The following is a 23,962-nucleotide window of genomic DNA, read 5'->3' on the forward strand; positions in this document are numbered from 1 at the left end:
AAGCTGCTTTATGTTTAAGCCAGCTCATCTAGGAAGCTGGCCCTGCTCTTGCAGGGACTAGGAAGCAGTTGGGATCCTGGGTGTGCAGCTCCCTGGGAGCTCGGTGTGGCGTTAGCAATCCCGTGGGAGGTAGAGCGCTGCTCCACGGTACAAAAGCAATGGCCTTCATGGTTCTGTTCTCACAGGTGCTCAGTCTGCCCAGACTGCTTGCGTTTGACTCGTGCTGAAGTCTTCTACTCAATGCTGGATGCCTAGTTTGAGTTAAGCTCTTCTGTAGAAGAAGTTACTTGAAAAAAGCCCTATGTCTGTTCTCAGCCTGTCTGGGGCCCTGGACAGTGGCGGATCTGTTGTAACATAATCTTCTAGCGTGCTGCGAAGCTGTTTTTTTTGCTATTTGGATGGTGACTTTTTTAAAAGCCTTTTTTTCTAACCAAAGAACAATAGGGGGGCTGTGGTGTCTGCATGGGGCACACAGGAGGCTTCCTGGGCTGTATGGTAAAGCATGCAAGTACTTAGTGACTAATGCAGGCTAACTCTAAATAAAGTTTTTTCACTTCTCCCAGAGAAGCAGAGCTGCCCTCAGTAGTAGTTTATTAAAGCGCTTGTGATATGAACTCCCTTTTGTCCCTGCAGAGCAGGGTTAGGTCTGGCTTTCTCCCTGAGTTTAGCTAAGCCACAACTGCTACATGTATCACTGGCTCAGCTTAGAAGTAAGATGGTCTCTTACTTTCATGCCTGAAGAAAACCTGTTCAGCTTCCTCCATCAACAAGACAGTATAAACCTCCTCCTCTAATGAGTTTGCAAGCTCTAATTATTCATTGAACATTAACCTTACCTGAGGTTGTGATGCCTTGGGCAGGATGGAAAAACTTACACGCAGTGTTGTTCCTGGGCAGCGAGGTAAGTCTTGGACTCCTTCCTCTCTGCATATTCCCTGGAAAGACTGATCCCAGGAAAGGTTTGTTGTGATGCTAAAGGGCTGTTGCTGGAGGCACGTGGGGAGTCAGCACTAACCCCACATTCATGGCTCTCTCCTGGAGGAGAGAGCGCTTATAAAAACACTGAACAAGGGGGAAGGAAAGCTGAGGTTTAAGGACTCTGCACCAGAAACACACTAGGAGCTGAGACTCATTGAAACAAGGTTTATTGGGTTGTATCACCGATAAATACAAAATGGCTAAAGTAGTACTGTAATGGAGGTGGCAAATCTGAGATGCTCCACTGTTTTTGTATACAAAAAAGTATAAACCATGTGTGAACCTTGCAAAATGGACCAATTTAGTTAAAACAAGCTGGATGCTAGAGTGGCTTCAGCTCTGCCCTATGAAACATCTACCAGAGTCCACAAAGCCTTTCCGGGGGTGTTGCGTAGTAGAGCTGATGTACTGGATAAAGCAAGTGAACCTGTTTGATTAAAATCATAAGCCTACCTGCACCACACTTCAGCTACCACACAGGAGATCGGTACAAAACGCTACAAAATAGACACGATGCGTTCAAGTTGAAATAGTTCTTAATGTTAACGTCAAGCTACGTGGCTCTCGCTTAAGTGGTGACGGGAGTAATACTGTTATTTATCTCACCCCGTTTCCCCAGGTGTACTTGAACCAGAAAAAATAGCTATAAATAGGAAACTGCATTCAAGTCTTTCTGTTGGACTCGACTATTTACAGAGAACTGGGATCTGTCCCACACAAAGGTTCAGACCAGTTGCAATATTTAACTGGTGTCCCAGAAACCCCCGTACGGCTGGTACAAAGAGCAGGTAGGCTGTTTCTGCTCAGGGGAGGGGTTGGGGCTCTGTGAGGCTTGAAATAGAGGGGGGAAAAAAAAAAGAATCCATGTAGCAAAAATGAGTAAAAGAAACCGACTTGGGAGGGTTGCTTCAGACCAGTGTTTCTAAACTGCAGGTGGGCTTAGCCCATGGAAGGAAAAAAACCCCTTTAAAAGCCTCATTGCCATCCCAGCGCTGCTGGAAAAAAAGGTGGTGAGAGCTGGGCAGAGGCAAACTGAGCTCGGTGCCCACGCCGGCTCCTAACCCGCTCCCTTCCCTTCCTTTCCCGGAGGACCCAAAGGCAGCGGCGGGTGGGAAGAGCCCTTTGCGGAGCCGAAACACTGACGGAGACCAAGCAGGGAGCTGCTGGATGCGAGCCTGAAAGCACGGATGGGTGCGTAGCGGGGGGACACGCTTGCTCTCCCCCCCCCTGTTACCAGCCGCTTGCTGTTAAACTACGTGTGAATAACCAGGATTGAGGAGCTAAAGTGGGTGCAGAGCCCCTCGCCCAGGGGCTGGGCAGGCAGAGCAGGCTCCTCCAGCGAGGTAACGGCTCGGGCACCTCTCGCTCCCATCCGGAGGGAGAGACAGGGCTGTCACCAACCCCAGGGTGGCCCTGGGAGAGCTGCGGGTGAGGACATGGGGACGGGTGACCAAACGGCTTCGCTGCAGCAACCGTTCCCGTTGCCCGGTAGAAACTGTGCCCTGCTGCCTGCAGAAACCATTCCCCATTCCCTGCTCTGCTCTCCCGCCGCATCCCGGCTGCTGTTGCCCTTAAACCAGAGCTGCCGTTCCTCCGTCCCTTCCCGGGGCACCGCTCCAGGCCACCGGCTCCTTTACAACCCTGCCATGGCCTCCTCGTCCCCTCCTACACATCCACCCTGGGGCGAGCAGAGCTGGGTCCCTCCACGGCCCGGTGGGTCCCTCCTGCATCCCCACCGCCATGCCTGGGATGCTGTACCGCAAGAAGGGACTCCCGCTGCCGTGGCCTTGGACTGGCGTCCTCCTGCCAACACACAAAGCCTGATGCACCATTCCCTTCACGAAACGAGACTCCCCGAGAGTCGCATTGTGATTTCAGGGGTTGGGGAGCAGGGACGCATGCTCCCCCTTCCTTCTCAGCCATGCAAACCTCCTCCCCACCCCAAAAATCCCCCTCAAAAACATCACCCCGGCGCAGTCCCCTTCCTCATCAGCCCCGTCAGCATCCCAGCTGCTCCCACAGCCCCGGCCACCTTCAGCCTCTCCAGCCCAGCAGCGGCTCCGGGGCGAGCAGAGGCCAAAATCACCAGTTCCACCTTTTCAGCCCCATTGCGTCACCAGCAGCGACGCCTTCGCCCAGCAGAAAGGGAGAAAATTCAACAATGCGTTTAACTCGTGACGCTAAAAACTACCGGACCCCTGGGGCCACTGGTCTCCTCCATCTCACATAGAAAAATAAGCCCAATTTGCTTTATATATATATATGAATATATAAATATCTATATATATATATAAATTGCAGAGGAAGCGCTGCACAGGACTATAGTGTGGTCTCACTGCCCATGTCCCGAGGTGGTTTTTCGGTGTCGGTGTCCTCGTAGTCTGACTCCATCTCTATCTTCACCTGGGGCACGGCGCAGATGGGGTTTCGGGAGTAGTTAAATGCAGGAGACGACGGGCATGAAATCTTCAGGTGAAGCGTAATACTGAGGAGGAGGAGGAGACAGGGAAGTGAGCATCCGGGCATGGGTACCCACACCCCAGAACCACCCCAGCAAAGGGCTCCAGATGATGCTAAATCAGTAAAAATGGATAAAAATATGATATTTTGCCTTTAATATGTACAATCTGCAGAATTCGCAGCTGCAGGTGGAGAATAATCCCAAGCTTTCAGGATTCAGATGTACATCCCAATCCTAAAAATCTCTGTGGCTGTCACCCAGCGGCATTTTTATTGCTCTAAACCCTCTCATGCCAGGCTTGGGATGCGTCATCCCACGCAGCCCCGCTCCCAACAACCCGATAGCCGGGGCCGGCAAACGAAAGCACCCAAAATACAGAGGGATGCTGCGAAAATATACCCAGCTATTTCAGAAATGCCCAAGGATGATGGCAACCGGCTCGAGCGAGCAATGCTCAGCCAGGAGCATCGGCCGGTGACCCCGAAAATGTTTTCCATGGCGGCTGCTGGTCCCCTGGGGATGGGGGAGTGGGTGGCGGAGCCTGTTCGGTGCCGTTTACCTGCGATCCAGGTCTGAACCGTTCGGGGAGGAATCAGAACGCAAAGCTCCAGGTGGAGGACCTCTTTCCTGGGGGGACAGAGAGGTAAAACACTTCCCAGGTGAGGAAGGAGCCCCCCAAAAAATCACTCATCCCCTCCCTCCAACCTGCTGCTGGGTCCAGCATCCTCCAGACGGTGGGAGGAGGAGAAACTCCCGAGAAATGCTGATTTTTGGGGTGATCAGAGAAAGAGAAAGGCCCCACCAGCCCCTGCTAGCAGCAGCTTGAGGACAGAGTCAATGAATTATCGTGTTAAAACTTGCTGGCATCATGATGCAACCTGGTGCTGAGCTGGAATACACTCACCCAGATTTATTCTGAATTTTTTTGGTCATGGCTGGCTTTGCACCAGCTCACGTACGATGTTTTGGGCAGAAGGTTGAGCCAAATTGAACACATCTGCTCTTTCGCAGCCGGGGTAACGCCGCCACAAGCTCCGCATTCCCTGCTTTTGAGGGCTCAAAACCTTCCCAAATATATATTTAAAAAAAAAAAAAAAATCCCCATCAGCATCGGCTCAGGGGGGAGACCCAGGAGAGTCCTGGCTTCCCAGCCACTTGGAATACAAAATTATTAGCAGCACCGAGCCTGCTGCATCCTCTCAAACCTGCTTTAAATACAGCAAACCCTCCTCCCCACTTCGGCGGGACAGATCCAGGCTGCGCCTTTTAGCGGGGTTAGTGCCATCGGTGGCCGAGTGGATCCCGTTGCGGGGGGGGTTAGGAAGCGGTAGGGAATGCGAAAGAGGCTCCTGAGCTCTTTACTTACGGCTGAGGCAATGGGGACCCCCGTTTCGGGGCTGCGATGGCAGGGGCTCCATGGGGATCTTAATGACTGAGGGAGGTGGGAACTGGGGAAGAAAGTGGGGAAATTCGGTGAAGGCAGCGCCTGGGTGGGCTCCGAGACCACCTGGAGCACCCAAAGGGACCCAAAACCTCCAGAGGTGGATGCAGGAGGAGGCGGCGGCTTTGCCTTCCGCTTCCCAAATAAACTCTCAGCCCTTCTGCCCGGGAAAGGGTCTGCCGCAGGGAGTTGCATGGGTTAATGATGCTTTGCCACTGTACGACAGGTGCCGTACACTCAGCCATGGGATTTTGGCTCTTTTCCCTAAGGATTTCATTTTTGCCACGATTCTCCAGCTTTTGGGACACTTTGAGCATCCCCTGGAGCCTCCGGCCAGCCCCTAAGCATCACTTAAAGCCCCTCAATCAACTGGTCCTATATACACAGTGAAACCCCTCCATGAATCAAAGACCTTCATCCCAAACCCAGCCTGGAGGTTTCGGTGGGACCTTTCCCTCCCCAGCCAGTCTGGGATGCCCCCGCCGTCCATGGGAGCCCCCCCACCCACCCCGCACCCACCTCCTCATCGCTGCTGCTATCTCCTTTGTTGCCTTTTTTCTTCTTCTTCTTGTCATCCTCCTTCTTCTTCTCCTTCTCGGGGATGATGTTGTCAATCCAGGCCAGGTCGTGTTGGGAGAAGACAAAATCCAGAAGCCGCCTCACCAGGATCAGGGCTAAAATCTAGGAGGGGAGAGACGCGAGAGCGGGATCTACAAGAGCATCTCTCATCCCAAGACGTGGGGAGCACCACAGGACCAAGCCAAAATTTCCTTAAATCTCAAAAAAAAATCTTGTAAAGGAGGCTGCAATAGCAGTCCAGGGGATGGCCTTACCATGACGGGGAAGATGATAGCGGCCACGGTGGATTTGAGGATCCAGAGGACGGCCAGGCAGACGATCTGCACCAGCGTGAAGAGGTGGATGCGGCGCAGCGGCACATGCCGGAGGAAGACGTAGTCGGGTTGGTGCTTGGCCGGCATGAGGAAGAGCTTGCAGCGGTCCCAAAACTGCGGTGGGATGAAGGCTGGTGTTACCCCTTGGCCCCACTCCCCAGGTTGCCCAGATAAACCCTCTTTTAGTCCCCAAAATGGGGAATTTGGGGCTTTTGTGTGTTTCTCAGAGGGTTTTGGATATCTGCTGTCCCACGCAGCTGGAAATGTTGGATGCATGCAAATTTGGGGGTGAAAATCCCCCTTTTTGCCCTGGCATAGGACCCCTTCATGGCCATTAAGGAGGATGAGGATGAGGAGGAGGAGGAGGAGGAGGAGGAGAATGAGGAGCGCTTACCTGGATGCCGTTCAGCGATGCAACGCCCATGTACAGAAAGACGCCGTAGAGCACCGGCATGGGGATGTACTAGGGACATGGGAAAAACATGGCGCTTACCCCAAGGAAGGCGGCAGCTCTTTCCCGGGGACGGGGACCAAGGCTGGGGGCCATGGAGGGGGGGAAATCCAGCTTTTTCTTCCCAGGTCCCCAAATATCTGCAGGGAGGGAGCGGGGATGGAGGAACGGGAATGTTTTACCTTCAGGATAGGGGCCAGGAAGACAGAAATCCCCGTCAGCACAAAGACGATGATGCCGGTCACTCTCTGCTCCCTGGAACAGCGAGAGAAGCAGGATGAGGCCGTGCCGGCTGCTGCGTCTGGATTCCCCACCCCACCCCGAGGAAGAGCGCGGCCAAGCCTTCCTCACCTGACACCCAGGAATTGGGGCTGCTCCCCCGGGGCGCTGGTCTCCGTCTCCATCTTCAAGCTGTCGATGTGGGCGATGGAGATGACGGTGGCTGCCACGTACCAGGGCAGCCCCATGAAGGAGCAGACGGCCATGAGGATGCCCACCCAGAACAGGTCCAGGTGGTAGCCCGCTGCTTTCTGCAACACAGCACCCAGGAGGGTCGGGGGGGCAACACGACTCGTGAAGCTGTTCCTATATTCACCCCAGGGCCCAGCAAGGCGAGGTTTCTCCCGGGACGCACCCTGCTGCAACCCCCCGATGCACCCCTGAAGCACCCCACACCGCCGTGGTGCACCCTGCATCGCCCTGAAGCACCCCGCATCGCCACAGTGCACCCTGCATCACCCTCGTACACCCCTCGTTGCTGCGGTGCACCCCACATCGCACCGATGCACCTCACGTTGCCATAGTGCACCCTGCATCGCCATGGGGCACCCCGCATCACCCTGATGCACCCCGCATCGCCCTGGTGCACCCCGCATCGCCCTGGTGCACCCTGCATCGCCCTCATGCACCCCACTTTGCTGTGATATACCCTGCATCACCCCACATCATCCTGAAGCACCCTGCATCACCCTCATGCACCCCACTTTGCTGTGATATACCCTGCATCACCCCGCATCATCCTGAAGCACCCCGCATCACCCCCATGCACCCCACATTGCCACAGTGTACCCTGCATCACCCCACATCATCCTGAAGCACCCCGCATCACCCCCATGCACCCCACTTTGCCACGGTACACCCTGCATCCCCCACAGTCCACCCTGCATCGCCCATCATTGCTGCAGTGCACCCCACATTGCGCTGATGCACCCCACGTTGCCACAGTGCACCCTGCTTTGCCGTGGTGCACCCTGCACCCCCCTGAAGCACCCCGCATCCCCCTGATGCACCCCGCATTGCTCATACACACTGCATCGCCCTGATGCACCCCACATGGCCACGCTGCACCCCCCATCCCCCACACTACACCCTGCATCACCTTCCTGCACCCACCGTTGCTGCAGGGCACCCAACATCACCCCGCTGCACCCCGCTACCTACAGCATTGGGTGAATTTAACACCCCGGAGGCGCTGTCACCCCAAAAATACAGCTTGCAAAGGAAAGGGCGAGCCCCTGCTTTGCACAGTGTGCCAAGCTGGGGCGAACCCCCCCGTGCCTTGCAGCAGCACCCGATCCGCACCCCAAAAGCGGGTGCTGGCAGGGATGCAGGCGGTACCCGACGCGATGCTGTGCCCCCGAGCGTGGGACGGGTCTGGGCTCACCCGCAGCTTGTGCTCCTTCCTGTTGACGATGACGGCCGTGATCTGCTGGTCCATGAAGATGAGGATGGTGACGAGGAGGGCGGGCAGGGCGCTCGCCAGGTAAACCCACCACGGGTTCTTCCCGAAGGGAAACACGAACCACCCTCGGTCCACACGGGTGGGCTGGGGGGGGGAAAGAGAGGGTTTGGACACCGCAGCCAAGCCTGGGCACGGGTCAGAGAGGGGGAAAAACCCAAGCGCTGACATTTTGGGAAGTCCCGCAGCACCCCTGAACCCCATTTCCTCCAAACACCATCCTATCCCATATCCATCCCTGAATCCCACCACCACGCGTCGGTACCCAAACCACCCCCGGCATCCACATGCCTCGACCCCAGATTTTCCCCAGATGCTCACTGGGACTCCCCACACCACTGACAGCGATACCCTGGATAGGGGGAAGGCAAATTTTTGGCAACGCTTCCAGAAAGGCATTTTATTGCTTTTTTTTTTTTTTACCTTAAAATCAGTAGGCACTTGGAGCTTTGGGGTGTTGAGTCCGAAAAGCACATCCAGCCCCACAAACATTAGTATGGACATAAAGATAGAGAAATCGCTAATAAGTTTACGCAGCTGCCAGGAGTGAGAAAAGAGAAAAGGGGGAAAAAAAACAACAAAAAAAGGAAGGAAAAAAAAGTCACAGAATTAGAATATTCCCCCAGAAAAGACAAAGTAGCTTTTAAGAAGGTGCCCGGACACCGCAGGAGCTGCGATTTTCCCTGAAAACCGGTGAGGAGCTGGAAGGAGAGCACGGGCGGAGAAGTGAGGGGTCCCTCCCGGTGCAGCCGAACCTTGATGATACTGGGGATATGGAGCTTAGGGGTGTCCAGTCCGAAACAGGCATCCACTCCGCAGAAGAGGAGGATGGAGAAGACATTGGAAAAATCAGCAATGAAAGCCCTGACCTGGAGGCAAGATGGGGAAACGGGGGTGGAAAGGGTAATTAATGGGATGGAGAGGCTAATGAACGGGATGGAGAGGCTAATTAATGGGATGGAGAGGTTTGCTCCTGCTTCGGCATCCTTCCCTGGGGCTTTCCAGCTCTGCTCACCCACGGGCACAACCCTCAAAATGCAGATTTTTTTCCCCTTTGCATCGCAAGGTGATGGGTTATTCAGCGTGCAAGAGCCAAATCAGCGGCTAAAAGCTCGGGGAGGAGTCTCCTAATTGCTAGAAATAGCAACTTCCGACATCTCCTAGAAATATAGATTTATTTTCCTGGAGCTCTTTACATCCAGCAAAGAGACCGACAGCTCCTGATTTTCCTACGTTTTGGAAAAGGGGAAGGTAAAACCCGGCGCTTTCCTTACCTTGGTGGGGAAATAGCGGCTGAATTTGAATTTTTTCAGGGTCAGAGTCATGGAGTAGGTCCCGAAGAAGAGGATGAAGGACATAAGGGCCAGGTCGGGCACGAATTTACAGGATTTCCCCACTAAGCTGCCGCCGTATTTGAGACACTCCTTCTTACTCAGCTGAGTCCAGTCCAGAGCTGTTAGGTTAATAGCATTGTACTGGGGAGAAACCCCCCCAGAAAAGCAAAATTAGCATCGTAAGGAATAGCAGCACCCAAGGAAAAGGGTATTTCCTGGCCAAAAAAGCAAAAATAGCATTTTAAGTAATTGCAGCATGCAAGGAAAAGGGTATTACCCAGCCAAAAGGCAAAATCAGTATTTTAAGCAATTGCAGTGTGCAAGGAAAGGGGTATTTCCTGGCCAAAAAAAGCAAAATTAGCAGTTTAAGTAATTGCAGCGTGCAAGGAAAGGGGTATTTCCCAGGGCTGCTGCTGCCGAGAGCCCCATAACCACGGGAAAACCCTGGAGCTGCTATTAATTTGGGCAAAAAAGTGGGGATTTGGTGCCGCCAAGCCCAACCATGAACCCAAACCAATGCAAATCCCGTGCTTCCCTCGCTCCGAGCTGGTGCACATCGCTCCCCCGGTGCAAAAGTCCCTGGGATTTGCCCTCCCTTGTCCCAAATTTCTCATCGGGATGAGCGAAGCCGCTTACCAGAGAAACGTTAGTGGTGTTTGGTGCCACTGGAGCTGAAGCATCGAACAAGGTCGCGTTGGCTGCGGGAAAGGAGTTTGTTATTGAGGTTTTTGGCTAATATCGAGGTTTCTGTATTAAAAGCAGCCAGGCTTCACCCAGAGAGGCACAGCTCAGCCCAGCTGGCATAAAAGCAAACGCGGGGTCGAGCACGTCCTCCAAGAGCCATGTGGGGATCGGCATCCCGAGGGCGGACCAGGATTTGGGGAGAAAACCACCCATTTCTAACCCCGCAGTGACTTCTCCCTGATTAATCCCACGTGCTGGCAGAGAACACGGCTTCTCCTTCGGCAGCTTCTCCCTCTGGGGCTGGTGAGTGCCGGGGGGGAGGTATTTTTAGGAGCTTCCCAGCTCCTAAAATTTTTAGGAGCTTCCCGGGGAAGCTGCTGGCTGTGGAGTCGAGCATCCCAACACCTGCGTCTTAAAACCACGGGGTAGAAGACTGAAAAAGCAGCCTGTTACTTTTGGAGAGGTGGCTCTAGATGACCTTTAAAGGTCCTTTCCAACCCAAACCATTCTATGATTCTATGCCCAAATTGCTTTTTTTTGTTTGTTTGTTTTGTTTGGGTTTTTTTTATTATTTTTTTTTTATATTTTAGGGGTGTTTTGGTGTCTCACAGCAAAAAAATCCATCCTTTCTAGCCCCTGGCACCTTCTCCTCCAGTGCAAAAAGCAGCTCTGCTCGGCTCTTCGGGCGACGCAGCTCCGCGGCTTCAGGAGCACCCATGTTCTTTATGGGTGCCCCTAAGCAGGGTCCAGGACCGCTCTGCCCCCCTCTTCCCTCCGGTCCATCCTCTTCCTGTGCCAAGCGGGAATTTCAGCTGCCCCAACCTGCTGCCTCCATCCCCGGCACCGAGGATTAATGAAGGAGAAGCGATTGCTGGGTTAGAAGCAGAGACCCGGGGGCTGCCGAAACCGGGCTCCAGGAAACGGCGCTGGCAAACCCAGCATTAAAAACATTATTATTATTATTTTTTCCTCCATAACCTTCTATTTTTCCAGAAACCGGCCTTATTTGTGATTTCTACAACTTAAAGGGTAGCATACCACCGGTGGCATCTTAAGAGAGGACCCCGAAGGGCTCTACATAAACCCTTTTATCAGACCAGAAAGAAAAGTAAAATACATGGAAAAAAATAACAACAAAACCCCCACAGGGGAAGAGTATCAAATGTTAAAATAGTTTTAATATTTAGAAGGCGATACTCACTTGAGATTGAAATCAGCCCAAATTGATGTGTGCAGCAGAGACAAATATGGTACAAATCAGTTATAATAATCAAAAATCAGAACTAATAAAAAAAAAGATTAAAAAAAAGGATGTAGGGGGGAATAAACATAATTTCTCAATATCTAGAGGAATGGAAAATCCAGTGTGGCCACCGCTGCCTTGGGTGCCCGGGGCAGCGAGGGCGAGGAATGGGGCTGGGCTGCAAAGAGGCTTAAGGTTTTTGGGGTGCAAATGCCTCTCGGCCACCCGGGGTTTGCTTGGGACGGGGGCTTCGAAACGGGGGAGACCTCCCCGGAGGCTAAAGGCTTCGCCTTCCTCCTGCATTAAGCCGTGGTGGCGGGCGCTGCCGGGCAGATGCCGGCACATGCGGGTGGATGGAGGTAGTCACGGTCCCGTTCGGGATATTTCAGCCCCCCGGGGATTGCGTCGGCCATCAGGCTTCGCTTTCCTGCAGGTCAAATGTGGGAGGCTTTTGGTTTGGAAAGGATTGTGTCATCTGCAAGTGCTCCCCACTGCACGCAGGGCTTTCAAAATCCAACGGGATCGGGTCACTCCTCAGCAGGTGGTTGATAAACAGAAATTGAGGAAAAATACAAAATTATACCCAATAAATGTTATTTCCGTCGCGGCAGGTGAGAGCTCTTCTTGCAATGACAGATGTATTAGGAACACGTTGCATGGCAGTCTTGGATGCTTGTATTTCTGGGGAGAGCTTCGCCATCACACCTCTCTGCCTCCTCTATCCGCAGCTGATACTCCCCAAAATTGTTAGCATTTAGACTTTTTAAATAAACTCAGCTCATCTGAGAGCAGGCGGTCGCTGGCATTAGCCCAAACTGAAGATCTCTGCTCCCTTCCAGGTGGCCGTGGGAGCATTTGAGCTGCACGATTCGGACTGGGAATCATCAGGTACGTCTAACCAAGAGCAAAACCAGCGGAGCCATCAAAAGACCGTCTGCTCAGAGCCCGATGGCCTCTCCTTTTTGAAAAGGAGTAAGAAAGAGGAGAAAAAACAGTCCAAGGAGGTTTCCACATTGAACCAGGACATCCCAGGGCGTCCCAGACAGCGGAGAGGACAAAACCTCTCCGGTGTATTTTTTGGAGAATAAGTTTCCATCGGCAGCAGGCTGGAATTAGTGACCTAAAATATCTTTTTTTTTCTTTTTCCCCACATTTCCTTTTTATCCATCCAGGTCTGGCTGGTGAGGCTGAGGCCTCGGCTCTCTGGAACCATTCGCCGTGTCCTGGCAAGCACCGACGTGCTCATCCATGGGGGACAAGGCTGTACTTCCATCTTGCCCAAAATCACTCTCAGAGGAGGAGAACGAGGTCTCTCCACCCCACGCTGACTGGGTAGCTGCCTCCTTCCATGTCCTCGGCCAATGATCCAGCGGGACTTATCCACGGCGGGATCCCCCCATCCCCTTCATCTTCCCCATCCGGCGCCGAAAAAGATGTGTACTCACCTGGGTCGGGAGCGATGCACTCGCACTTGTACATGGTCACGTAGTCCGGCTTGAAGTCTGAATTGATGGGGTAGTACTTAAAAGCTCCGATCATCTTCTTGATGGCGTCGTAGATGAAGATGAAGCTGATGAGGGTGGAGAAGCCTTCCTCTGTGAAGCGGGTGATGTACTTTATAATGAAGCTGGCGTCGGTGGCCACCAGGATAAGGCACTGTACAGCAGAGTGCAAGCCGATCCAGAGGCGAAACTCCATGTAGTCGATGCCGTTGCCTCTGAAAGCAGGGACAAGGCGAGAGCAGCCCCGTGAGAGCGCGCCGTGGGCTGGAGGACAGCTCCCAGCCCGGTACAGATGGGTCCCGGTTCCCCCTGGCATCACCCAGCACCTACTTGCTGAAGTCGAAGAGCAGCTTCTCAAAGATGAGGATGGGGCCAGTGCTGCTGAGGATGATGAGCGGCTGCCCGGCGAAGAGGCAAAACATGGAGCCTGCCATTGCCGTGCCGAGGAAGCTCTCCATGACGCCCTGGGGATGGATCAAACCCAGCGTTATGGTGATGCTGGGCCATGTTACATTCCCACGGGCAGCCCGGATGGAGATGGGAATTAACGACCTCTGCTTGGACCCATATAGGATGGTTGGGGCCACGTCCTCTTGCTCCTGGCATTGCCATTGAGACGGGTTTTCCCATCCTGCAGGTATTTCAGGACTGCCAGTCCCACTTGGCAATGAATTTCCATCCCCAGCATTAAAGCTTGGCATGGCACAAGGGGGGTAAATCTCATTCTGTCCCATCCCATCCCATCCTGTCCCATCCCATCCCATCCTGTCCCGTCCCTGCTTGCTGTCCCCAAGCCAAAGTGACCCCCCTCCTTGGACTCGACCTGGTAGTTGTCCGTAGCATCCCCAAGCAAGCCCCCAAACGTGATGGCATTGGTGATGCAGCCCAGGTAGATGAACAAGATGGCAGAGATGGACTGGATATGAAAGCCTTCATAGAAGTCACTCGGGAACCAGGGCAGCTTCCTCTTGATATCCAAATAGAGGCCACCGCAAAACCTGGGGAGACACCACCGAGGACCAGATGCATGGGCTTTCCACCAAAATAGATAGGGTGCTGCGCAAAAACCTGTGCCCAAAAGGATTTCACACCTCCGTGCCCCAGAAGACCACGGGGTGAGCCAGCAGGAGATGCTGATGGGTGCTGGCACCCTCTGAAGTTTTTTGGGTGGTGGGGTGCTTGCTCACCTGCCAGTCCATGCAAGCTCTTCCCCAATTTCATGAACTTCGGGCATCTCCCCATCGTCGCTGCCTCCTCCACCGCCCCCGGCGCCTGCCCCACCGGCCGTGCCATTCATCTGCCCCACTTCGTTCAGCGAGAAAACTGATTTCCTGCGGGAGAGAGTCACCAGCGTCGGCCACAGCGCCTGCCCTACCAAGCCAGTCCTGATGGAGGGACCACAACCAAGGCCATGGTGTAGCTCTCCGCCTGCACTAGAGCTTGGGTTTTGGGGTGAATTCGGAAAGATCAAGAGCTGGATTTGCTCAACCCAGGGGGGTAACGCAGATTTTGCAGAGTGGAGACAGCTCTGAGCTGATCTGGGGGCAAAAACTGCTGAAATCAAGCAGCATTTCTGGAAAATTTGCAGAGATTATTTCTAGGGATGAAGGCAAGCGAAGCTGCTGTCCTCCTCCAGCATCTCCAAAACAGGAGAGATGGGGATGGCCACAGGGCTGGGACCAGCCCCACGTCTCCCACCTACCTCTTCTCAGCCGAGGGCACTTTTTTGGGTGGCTCAATCCTAATGTTGGGGTCCCACTCGCCGGGTGGCAGGACGATGACTTCATCCAAAAACTCGTCTATGCCGGCGATCAGGTCTTCTCTATCCCGGGCTTTGTAGGCAACGTCGCTGAAGAGCTGGGGGTCAAGAGAGGAGAGGTGTCAGCCTGAGAACAGCGTCCAGCACGCACATGTCCCATGTCGTTATGGGATTTTAAAGCTCATTCGTTTGGGCGATAGGATGAAAATTGCTTTTTTTTCTTGGCTCTGAGCAAGGGGGCTCCCAGCAAGGACCGGGTGTTGCACCTACTCACATCATCCACCATGAGGGTTGCGATGGCTCTGCCGATCTCGTTGTAGGATTTGGCTTTTCCCGCAGGACCAAGGAGAATAAAAAGGAACCTGGGAAGGGAAAGGCGCTGTGTTGGCAACCTCGGACCACTGGCATCCGTGTCGTGAGACCACTCGGTGCTTTGGACTCGAAGGAATTGTGCTCACCTGGTGGGGACGGGCACCTCCGTCACACCTCCCAGCATCGTCGCCTGGAGGAGCCGCACGAAAGCCACGAAGGGCTTCTCCAGGAACTCCACTTCTCCCACCAGCACATTGGAGGCCTCCGCATCCTTGGGGATCTTCTTGATGAACTTGTTCTTCAGCTGTCGGAAAGATGAGGGTGGGGAAGGGAGCAGTTGCCAAAATTTGGTTTTTCTCTCCTCTTTTCCACACCCCGAATGCAAAAGCTGAAGCCGCAGGGTCAAACCTCTTCATCTCTGAAGGTCCCAGGACTCCCAGAGGTGGGGATTCAAGAACCATATCCAAGAATAAACCAGCAAGAATTCATAAAGCTGAATTTCTTCGTTACTCAAAACCATCACTAAGCCTGAGATTAACTTGAAACCACACGCTCGGGGCTCCCTAATACAACGTGCAACTGGGCGGTTTGCAAAAGGCGCTTTGCTGCGCTGGGGTCTACGCAAGGAAAACCCCATGCAATCCCCCTGCAGAAAATCTGAGCCAAAAAATACGGATCCTGGAGCAAGCCAGCATGCATTTTTGCAAGCCTATTTGCAGGCCTGCAGCCCTGGGCTCCCCTGAGACCCTATATAATGCAGAAACACCGCTTGGTGCCGTGCATGGGGCATGTTTTTGTAGCTCATTTTCCCCCAGTCTCATCCTCGGAGCAGGAACAAATAATGGAAGTAGGAAACCTCGTTCATGGATTTATTCCCCGGGTCTCTTCTCCCCTGCAGCTCTTTCATTATTAGTCTAAAAGGGTTCAATACCAACCCAGGCAGGGTGTTATTATAATCTATATGCCAGCATGAGGGGAGGCATGTGAGCCAGGCAGCAAGCTCTCCCCTTTCTAATCTTTTAAACCCAAATGGAAAAAAAATAATAATAATAAAGCAACTCCTCCAACGCAGCTTGGAATAAGCAAGAGCAGGAGTTAACAGTGACCACTAAGCTTCAAGTAACACTTAAAAAGTCCCTTTGTAGTGGGCCTAATAGGGCGATTAAATCTAAATGCTTTGCATATTTTGGGATTAACCCTCCGCACCCCACTGCTGGAGGCTGATATTTGGGGTTCGTTAGTGGGCAGTTGGCTTGCTTTATTGCAGCTCTAATTTAGGAAGGTGCCCTGGAAACCTGCTGCCTCCCTGATATCGTGGCATCCCTGTCCCGTGGCTCCCAGCAACTCATGAATTTACGTCCTTCGCTTCCCCCTAAATTGCATCACCCCAGGTAAGCCCAGCGAGGACATCCCTGGGGAAAAGCAAGCTGTTATCCCGTACTGTCCCCTACAAACCTGCGTTATGTTTAGTTTTCCCTTAGGTTTATGCTGAAATCACGCACAAACAGAAACAAAGCAAAGCCCATATCATGCATCAACAGTTCTCAGCTTAAATAGCCTCGATGCCAGGATGGGGACGGGACGTCCAGCAAAAGAACGGCACAAACCCCTGCTGATCCATCGCATCGCCGAGCAGAGATCTGCCCAAGAACTGCCGGAGCAGCCTGACCTCCTTCCCAGCAAACCAGGGGAAGAAAAGCCCCTGACGGACTCTCGGCTGAGCTTTGTATTAAGAAGCCCACGTCCATCACGGTGCGAAAAACAGAACCCGCCTCTATTTACAGACTTATCTCGAGAGCTGTGTGCATGTTTGCAGACCCAAGTGCTTGGTTGGGATTTAGCCCCTGCAACCTGCCCTTACCCAGCCAAGCAAAGGCTCTTTTAGGGTCCCTGCACTCTTCCAAGCACCTTTCCTTTCCTTTCCTACCGAAAGATTTTAAGGAATTCTTTTCTCCACCCTAAGGATCTCAAGCTACATCAGCATCCTTGCATGTCCCTAATTCTGTGTTCAACTTGCAAGCACAGGTATTAGTTCTGGGACAGTTTCCCCATGAGTTAGCAGGGATCAATACGTGTATTTTAATTTCCCTAATTAGGAATTTGTGTGGTTATTGACCGAGCGAAGCTGCACAAGGCTCACATGGACCTTAACAACCACAGAGCCCCGGCCCCATCGCGGTTTGTGTCGGAGATGCTCCCCACAGCGTCGCACTAATGTTTTCGGGGACGATTACCTGGTCGGTGCTCGGTGTGTCCGAGATGTCGTTCATGCTTCGACTCTGCGCGTGACCTGATGGCGATAAGAGAGAGAAGGTGAGAAAACCGCCCCGTGATGCACAGCCCAATTTCAGCCCCACATGCAAGGAGAAAACACGGCGGGAGGACTTCAGTGCAAATTAAAAAAACATTATTTATTATAGCTGGGCTTTCAAACCAGGTGCAATAAGATGAAAGCCCAAGAATATGAGTTTTTCTGATATCAGTCACCCTGGGGCTACATAAACCACACCTCATTTATAGCTGTGGTGGGATCCCCTTGTGATTGCAATTGCCCGCTCTCATATTGCAACTTGATTTTTTTTTTTCCCCCCTGCTTCTTTTAGGACCGTTTCAGCCTCCCCACCGCCCTCCCCGGCTTACGCAGGCGGCCGTAGCTCGCGCTCTGCCGCATCCGCAGGTCCTCGGTGGAGCGGTGGAAGGTGGCACCGGTGGCTGGGCTCCGGACGGGGCTGCGGGCTGCGGGAAAGGAGCCACGTTAGAGGAGATGCAGGTGCCATGGGGAACCATTGGGTGATGCTGAAGGCAAGAACCCGGGCTGAAAATCAGCTGCCTGGCACAGACGTGACCCTTCCAGCGCTGATACAGCAGCAATTTGCTTTTCCCTCACACCCTCATTTGCACTTTTATCCCACCCGTCGTGATTTTCCCATTAGCAAAGAATAAACTGCCTTAACCCAAGTCTCCCCGCTGCAGAGGCTCCGTGCAAGGAGCCTGCACCACCCCACGCCCCACCAATGCTCTCTTTGAGGTTATAAATGGGTTCAGAAGTGCAATTTCTGTTACTTAGGAAGACCCAACACGTTATTTGGCTTTTTAGTCTCCTAATTCTCCAAAGAAACCTATACTTGAAATTTGCCATGAACTTCACACTTCAAAATATTTACGCTGGCCACCACCAAGTTTCATGTGAACGTTTCTCCTCCCTAAACTCGTGATTTCCTCCCATGCGTTTTCTGTGTTAAGCCCAGCATTTTCTCAGAAAACCTCCTGAATCCCCAAATCTGTGTTTTCTGTGGGAAAAACCATCTGGAGCAGTTTTGTTGCTCTGCATCTCTCTGAAACACCAGCTGCAACCACAGCACCTAGCCTAAATTTTTTTTGTTAAATCCACTAAAAATAACAAAGAAGTTCCCACTGGGCATGACCCTATTTTCAATGTGCCAGCGGTATTTATTCCAGTATCACGGAGTTGCCGTTGGCACAAGAAACGAAGGGACCCCCTGCTCCTGCCAGCAACCATCTTTTCCTTGGTGTCCCTATTTGCAAACTCAAAGTGACGCCATCGTCTCAGCAAGGAACTAGAAAAACAAAAGATGCCCCTGTTTTCCATAACTACAGGGACTCACCACAACATTTCCAAGTTGTGCTCCGTTTTGAGAGCTTCTGGGCAAATGTTAGCTCAAATATCTAGTCCTCCGACATGGATGATGGCTGCTTTGAAACCTGGGGATGCCCAGGGGGTGGGAATATTGCTTATTGATGGCCTCTTCCATGTGCACTTTGAGCTTGGGCGCTGCTGTTTCTGTCTACCCAGGGAGCAGTTGAAGCCTGGCAAATCCCAGGCTCCACCAAATGACCTCTGTTTAAACCTAAGTAAATAATCTAGTGTGAAAACAAACAAATCCCCTTTTATAATGGCTCAAAAATAGGCAGGTTCAACCACGGAGCAGACTGGATTTGTCTGTAGGCTGCTCTGCCAGAAAGCCCCTTGGCCAAGCGACTGCCAAAGCCGTTGTCCATCACACAACGCCGTTGTCCATCTCAGCAGACATCTCCTTGGCTTCTGGCTCCCAGTGACCTCCCACCCTTAAAGCCACCAGTGGCAGAGCTTTTGGGGTCTTTCTCGATGCAGTAAATCGTTGGGTGCCCCAAATGGTTGGGTTTCCCCCTTTCCTTCTCCTAAGATCTTCCTCCCCCCAGGCTTGCTCACCGAAAACTCGAGGATGCAACCAGGTGCAGGTTGGAACCCAAGGACTCACTTGTGTTGGAGGAGACGGACTTTCCGATGTCAGCCAAGGACCGGTGGATTGGCTTCTTGGTTTGGTGACGGTGCTTCCTGAGGAGCACGTAGCTTATCTTCTCTCGCAGCTCTGGCTTGAGCAGACCATCCTCGATCTGCTTCTCAATGACATCGTCTGCAAGCATCAAACGAGGGAGGTGCACAGGTTACCCCACTGCAAACCATCCCAGAAAGCTCAAGGCAACAACACTTATTGAATGGGGTTGATGGCTCTCAACTCCCGTCTTTGCTTATTCCCATGCAAGTTGGTTTATATTTGCGTGCAGCAAGTAAATGCATTTAAATCTGTTCCCAGAACTTTAGGACATGGGGAAAAATCCATCTGAAGCCACTGATACCCGCTCGTACCTATGATCTGGGGCAAAGAGTAGCCATCTAAGTCCAGGAGCACCGTTCCAGTCTGTAGACACGTCCGTAGCTCAAACAGGCTGTGCAAAGACAACGTGGACACGTGGGGCTTGCTCCACCTCTCCCCGCCTTCCTCCACCTTTTCTTCAAACTTTATCCACCTGAAACGACAGCGGCAGCCATGGGGACGGGCACGGAGTGGGGATGGTGTACGAGAAGAGACTAAGAGAATTGCTTTTCCTGTTTCCCTTCTGCAGGAGGCTTTGCAAGTCTGAATTAATTCACCCTGCAAAGTTTTTGCTTGTTATTCAGGATGGGAATGGAGAAATCAAGTAACATTATTAGACAAAGTGCTGCTTGCATGGTTGCAGAGCGGAGCAAAACCTCTTGGCTCCACCACTGAACTCAACCCTGCGGATGTGACCCTCCTCAAACTGCTCCTGCAAGATTTGGGAGGTTTTCCCATGGAGCTGACCTTGCCAGGATCCGCACCCGCACGGACCAGCCGTGCACGCAGGAAAGCAAAAACCAGGGCATTGTAAATGTCTTTTTAATTCCTTAGCAATGCTCAGACTGCAACCTGGGCGCTTCATTCCCACGGTGGGAGACGAGAGGGTTTGCAAGCCCTTGGAAATCAGCCCTTCCACCTCCTTGTTTTTCCTTAATTTTAAAAACCAAAGACTTCAGAGCAAATTCGGGAATAGTGGCTGATTTCTCCCAGCTCCCCGGGAATGGGGCTCTGGCTCCAGGGAGGGCAGGCGGCTCTCAGCAAGACGTCGATTTGGGGAAGAAAGCTGCTTTTCCTGTACAGGAGGTTTGCAGGCTCCGTGGATTAGCCTTCGCAGGGCTTAACCTTACAACTTTTAACTGGTACAACTGGGATTTGGGCTCCTGCCGCCGCAGAGGGAACAGACAAAAAGGATGTAGGAGGAGAAGGGTTTTTGGAAATATCTGATGGCTCCTGAACGCTGCAGGGGAAGGGTGGGGAGAGCCCGGGATTGCATCGGCTGCAGGGGGGTGCATTAAAATGCTGCTGCAAAGAGAAAATAGTGGGTGTCCCTATTAAAAAAGCCCCAAAATATTCTCCGGGAGTACCAGGAATGGTCTGCGCTAGGGACCAAACCCCAGAGCATCCAAAAATATAAAATGTGGCCCTAGTGCCCATCAGTCCAAAGCTCCCCACCCTGATTTCTTTGCAGAAACCCCTTCTCCAGCCCTTCAAACAACACTGCTTTTATTGAGAGGAAATTCAAGCTTCCCGCCATAGCACCTGCTAAGCCCTGCCGGCACTCGCCCAAAGCCGATTAGGTCGCTTTTTGTTTCTTTTTTGCCTCGTTTTCCTGCCGAAAGTGGGTTAGCATGCACACGGGGCGGCAGCTTGGGCAGCGTGTGGGACTTGAGGCACGTTTCCAGCGGCGCCTTTGCCCCGGGACCGGCATCCCGTGGTGCTTTCGCCAAGGCTACAGCAAAACCCCATCTCCCTGCTGCGCTCAGCTTCTTTATTTCCATTTATTTCCATTTATTGCGGATTTAGCCGCAGGTAGCGCTGCTCCCACCAACGAGCTGCTCTCCTGCGGCTAAAGAGGCTGAACCACTTCTCGCCGGAGAGCGGAAGTCCGGGACTTGAGAAACCTCCATCCTCCTGGGGGGAATTTGGAAACCTCCATCTCAAGCCCTCCCTGATGAAAATCCCAATGCAAGCGCTGATTTTTTGCCTTCCAAGCTTTTTGGGGAGCGGGGAGGGATGAGTAGATACAGAGCTATGCAAAATTGTGTAGGGGGAAATAAAGGATTTTAGCAATCCTTGTGCTGCTGCATTTTGAGCAGGGATGGCAACCAGGAGGATGCTTAAGAGCTTTCCAAATTTTTGGTGATGCCAATAACCAGCCCAAGAGATGGGACGAGCACCTGCAGGGCCTGATCCTGCTCTCTTCCCCATCCCTCGGGCGAACCTCCGCACATGGACTCGGAAGTCCCGCATGTGCTACTGAGAGGAAAGGGCTTGGGATGCCATCAGCACCCCTGACTCCCTTCCCAAAGCGCCCCAAAAAACCCCAACCCTACTAGCCCTTACACAGGTGAGGCTAGGAAGAGAAAATCCCACTTGGATTTGAGATTTTTCCCTTGGATAAGCTCCTAGTTCAATAAAGAGAACGCCACTTGCAACTCCTCTAATACTTTTATTAAAGATGTAGTGGGTGGGTTTTTATTACTATCATTGCTTGAGAGGTAGAATTTTGACTCTTGGTCTGGGCAGCAAAAGTGTGTGTGGGGCAAAGACCTGGGAAAATGTTCTTTATGTCACCTATTCCCATTTCCCAGCTCTCTGCTCGAACTCTCCAGTTTCCCAGCACGTTACCCCGTTTTTTTCACCCTCCCAGCCCTTTCTGCAGGGCTTTGCTCTCATGCTGCAACTGCGAATGGGAAAAACCCTGGCTCTGGGGTTGATCCAACCTGGGGAGATGTGGGAGAAGATGGGAAATCTTCCTCCCTTCCTCCTCCTCCTCGGCAGGCTGCAGCCCCATGCAAAGACCCCGAAAACGCCGTGTTTTCTGCATTTCCCTAATTCAGGCATGGCTTTTTTAACCTCAATAAAAGTGATGCTCATTCCCTGAACCCGTTTCCACCCAAGGGTATTTAGGGGGTGATCTTTACCCGACACATTTTGCAACCCAAAGCATCTCCCTGCCCCTCACCTGGCCGACTCTTTCCACTCCATCTCCTCGCCGTCGTGCTGCAGCGTGTCCATCTCCGTGAAGAGCGTGGGGTTGGGAGGCTCATCGTCTTCCCCCAAGATGTAGCGGAGGCGTTCGGCAGCTGGTGACACTGCCAGGGTGGGGAAAAAAAGAGGTTTACCATCAGCCGGAGACGAGATGATCATGCACCATTCCCATATGGAAAGCCCTGGCGGGGTAAAGAGGGATCTATAGGGATATTTAGGCTCCTGGGGTAAAAAAAGGAGGTTTTGAGGGAAATGTTTAAGGTGAGAGACATTCAGGAGTGGGGAAACTCTAAGTAACCCTGTCCCAAAATCCCTGTGCAAAGACATCTGGGATGCTGGTGGAAAGGATGAGCGGAGGCTGCGTAGCAGCCAGGAGGAGAATAGATAGGTCCCGCTGGGAATCGAGGAACGCGGCCACCCCTATATACAATATAGTCAAATTCCCCTTCCAGGAGCATTATGCGCCCCATTTCCGTGGGGTATCCCACATTTTTCCCTACCACAGAGCCTGTTTTTACCAGGTGAGAGTCACCTGCCATCAGCAACCAAATCCCCATCCCCCTTACGGTCTCCGGCACTGTGCATTGGGACGCACGAGTGCTCGGCACACGTTTTCCCGCTGGATTCCCAAGGGGAACGTGTATCATTCAAGGGGAATAATACAAATTTACCATTTCTGCAGGAAAAATCCAGCTTCTTGCTGCAAATAACCGGCCAGGCTGGGGAGGACACCTATTGCCTCCTGCTCCCCGTGGTGTGTTTCGGGAAGGGGAGCGGCAACACGTCACCAGCCCGCAAACCTCCTGACTGATGGGAAAAGGGTTTTTCATCTTTGGTGCATTCCCCGCGGCCACGGGAGGGTGACGGACCTGCCCTCTCCTCTCAAAAAAAAGCCAGGCTGGGCTTTCTTTTAACCCTCTCCATCTTCACGTGCTTTTCTAGCAAAGCCTCATAAGCTGGGTTGCAAGGAGGAATCAAACACGTGGGTATGAACCTGGACGTGGCATGGATGGGACTGCTCCCCAGTTGCGCCGTTATTCAAACAAGAGGTTAAAATCAGCCCTACGCCAGGCTCCATGGAAATGGTGTATTTTTATTAAAATCTTGGGCTTAGCCCTCTCCTAATGCAGCAGGAGTTAATCCAACTCGGAAAATGTCTTTGTTAGCAGAATCCTCCTGTTCTCAACCCTGGGAATAAGAAAGTCGGGTAATAGGGTACCGAAAAAAGCAGGTAATGAAATTGCCGTGTGCGAGTGGAGGAAAAACCAGAAATATTGCCCCGTCCTCCCACCAAAGCAGACAAAACCCAAGTCGCGGTGGCCATGAAAGAATAGGATGTCCCTTGCGCTCTAGGCTGAGCCTGCTTAACCGCTTAAGCCCTTTAAGCCCCACCACCAGGACTAAAGCCCTGTTGTCAAGTCCTCCTTCCACTTCCATAAGCTTCATTATTATGATTATTAATATTCCCGTTAATTTTAGAGCTGGGCTACATGCCTGGAGGGCTTCAGGCTCTTTAAGCCTAAGTGCTGTTCGCGTAAGAGGGGATGAAATCAGTGCAATACTGGCAACCGCCCTCGGCCTCACGCCGTCTGCTTTGCTCTGCAGCCCAAACCTTAAATTTCCTGCAAACCCCCAAATTCACGCCAAATGCAAAGAGCCGGATGGCGGCAAAAGGAGTTTGCTGGAAATACTTGTCTTGGGCGGGATCCCCGGATGCATTTGTAAAAAAAAGGGGATTTGGAATTTTGCAGGGGGGGGCAGAGGGGTTAGAGCTTTGCAAATCCTCGACTCGGTGG

General features: G+C 52.6%; 1 protein-coding gene across 1 annotated transcript; it reads right to left on the reverse strand.

The window, feature by feature from the left end:
* Positions 1-3,421: 3,421 nt before the first annotated feature.
* Positions 3,422-22,244, reverse strand: SLC4A5 (solute carrier family 4 member 5). Its single transcript, XM_072846315.1, has 24 exons — positions 22,141-22,244; positions 19,445-19,605; positions 19,056-19,211; positions 17,437-17,532; positions 17,031-17,086; positions 14,943-15,100; positions 14,759-14,846; positions 14,428-14,582; positions 13,913-14,056; positions 13,549-13,723; positions 13,056-13,189; positions 12,669-12,940; positions 9,933-9,994; positions 9,237-9,437; positions 8,718-8,831; positions 7,888-8,049; positions 6,576-6,754; positions 6,407-6,479; positions 6,168-6,236; positions 5,714-5,887; positions 5,400-5,561; positions 4,806-4,887; positions 3,999-4,066; positions 3,422-3,463 (listed from the first exon to the last, which is right to left on the reverse strand). Exons 1-23 carry the CDS (start codon positions 22,191-22,193, stop codon positions 4,032-4,034), a joined length of 2,961 nt encoding a protein of 986 aa, XP_072702416.1. The 5' UTR covers positions 22,194-22,244; the 3' UTR covers positions 3,422-3,463; positions 3,999-4,031.
* Positions 22,245-23,962: the final 1,718 nt, after the last annotated feature.

This window comes from Ciconia boyciana, chromosome 25 (assembly GCF_034638445.1).
Source record: "Ciconia boyciana chromosome 25, ASM3463844v1, whole genome shotgun sequence".
Classification (NCBI taxonomy): domain Eukaryota; kingdom Metazoa; phylum Chordata; class Aves; order Ciconiiformes; family Ciconiidae; genus Ciconia; species Ciconia boyciana.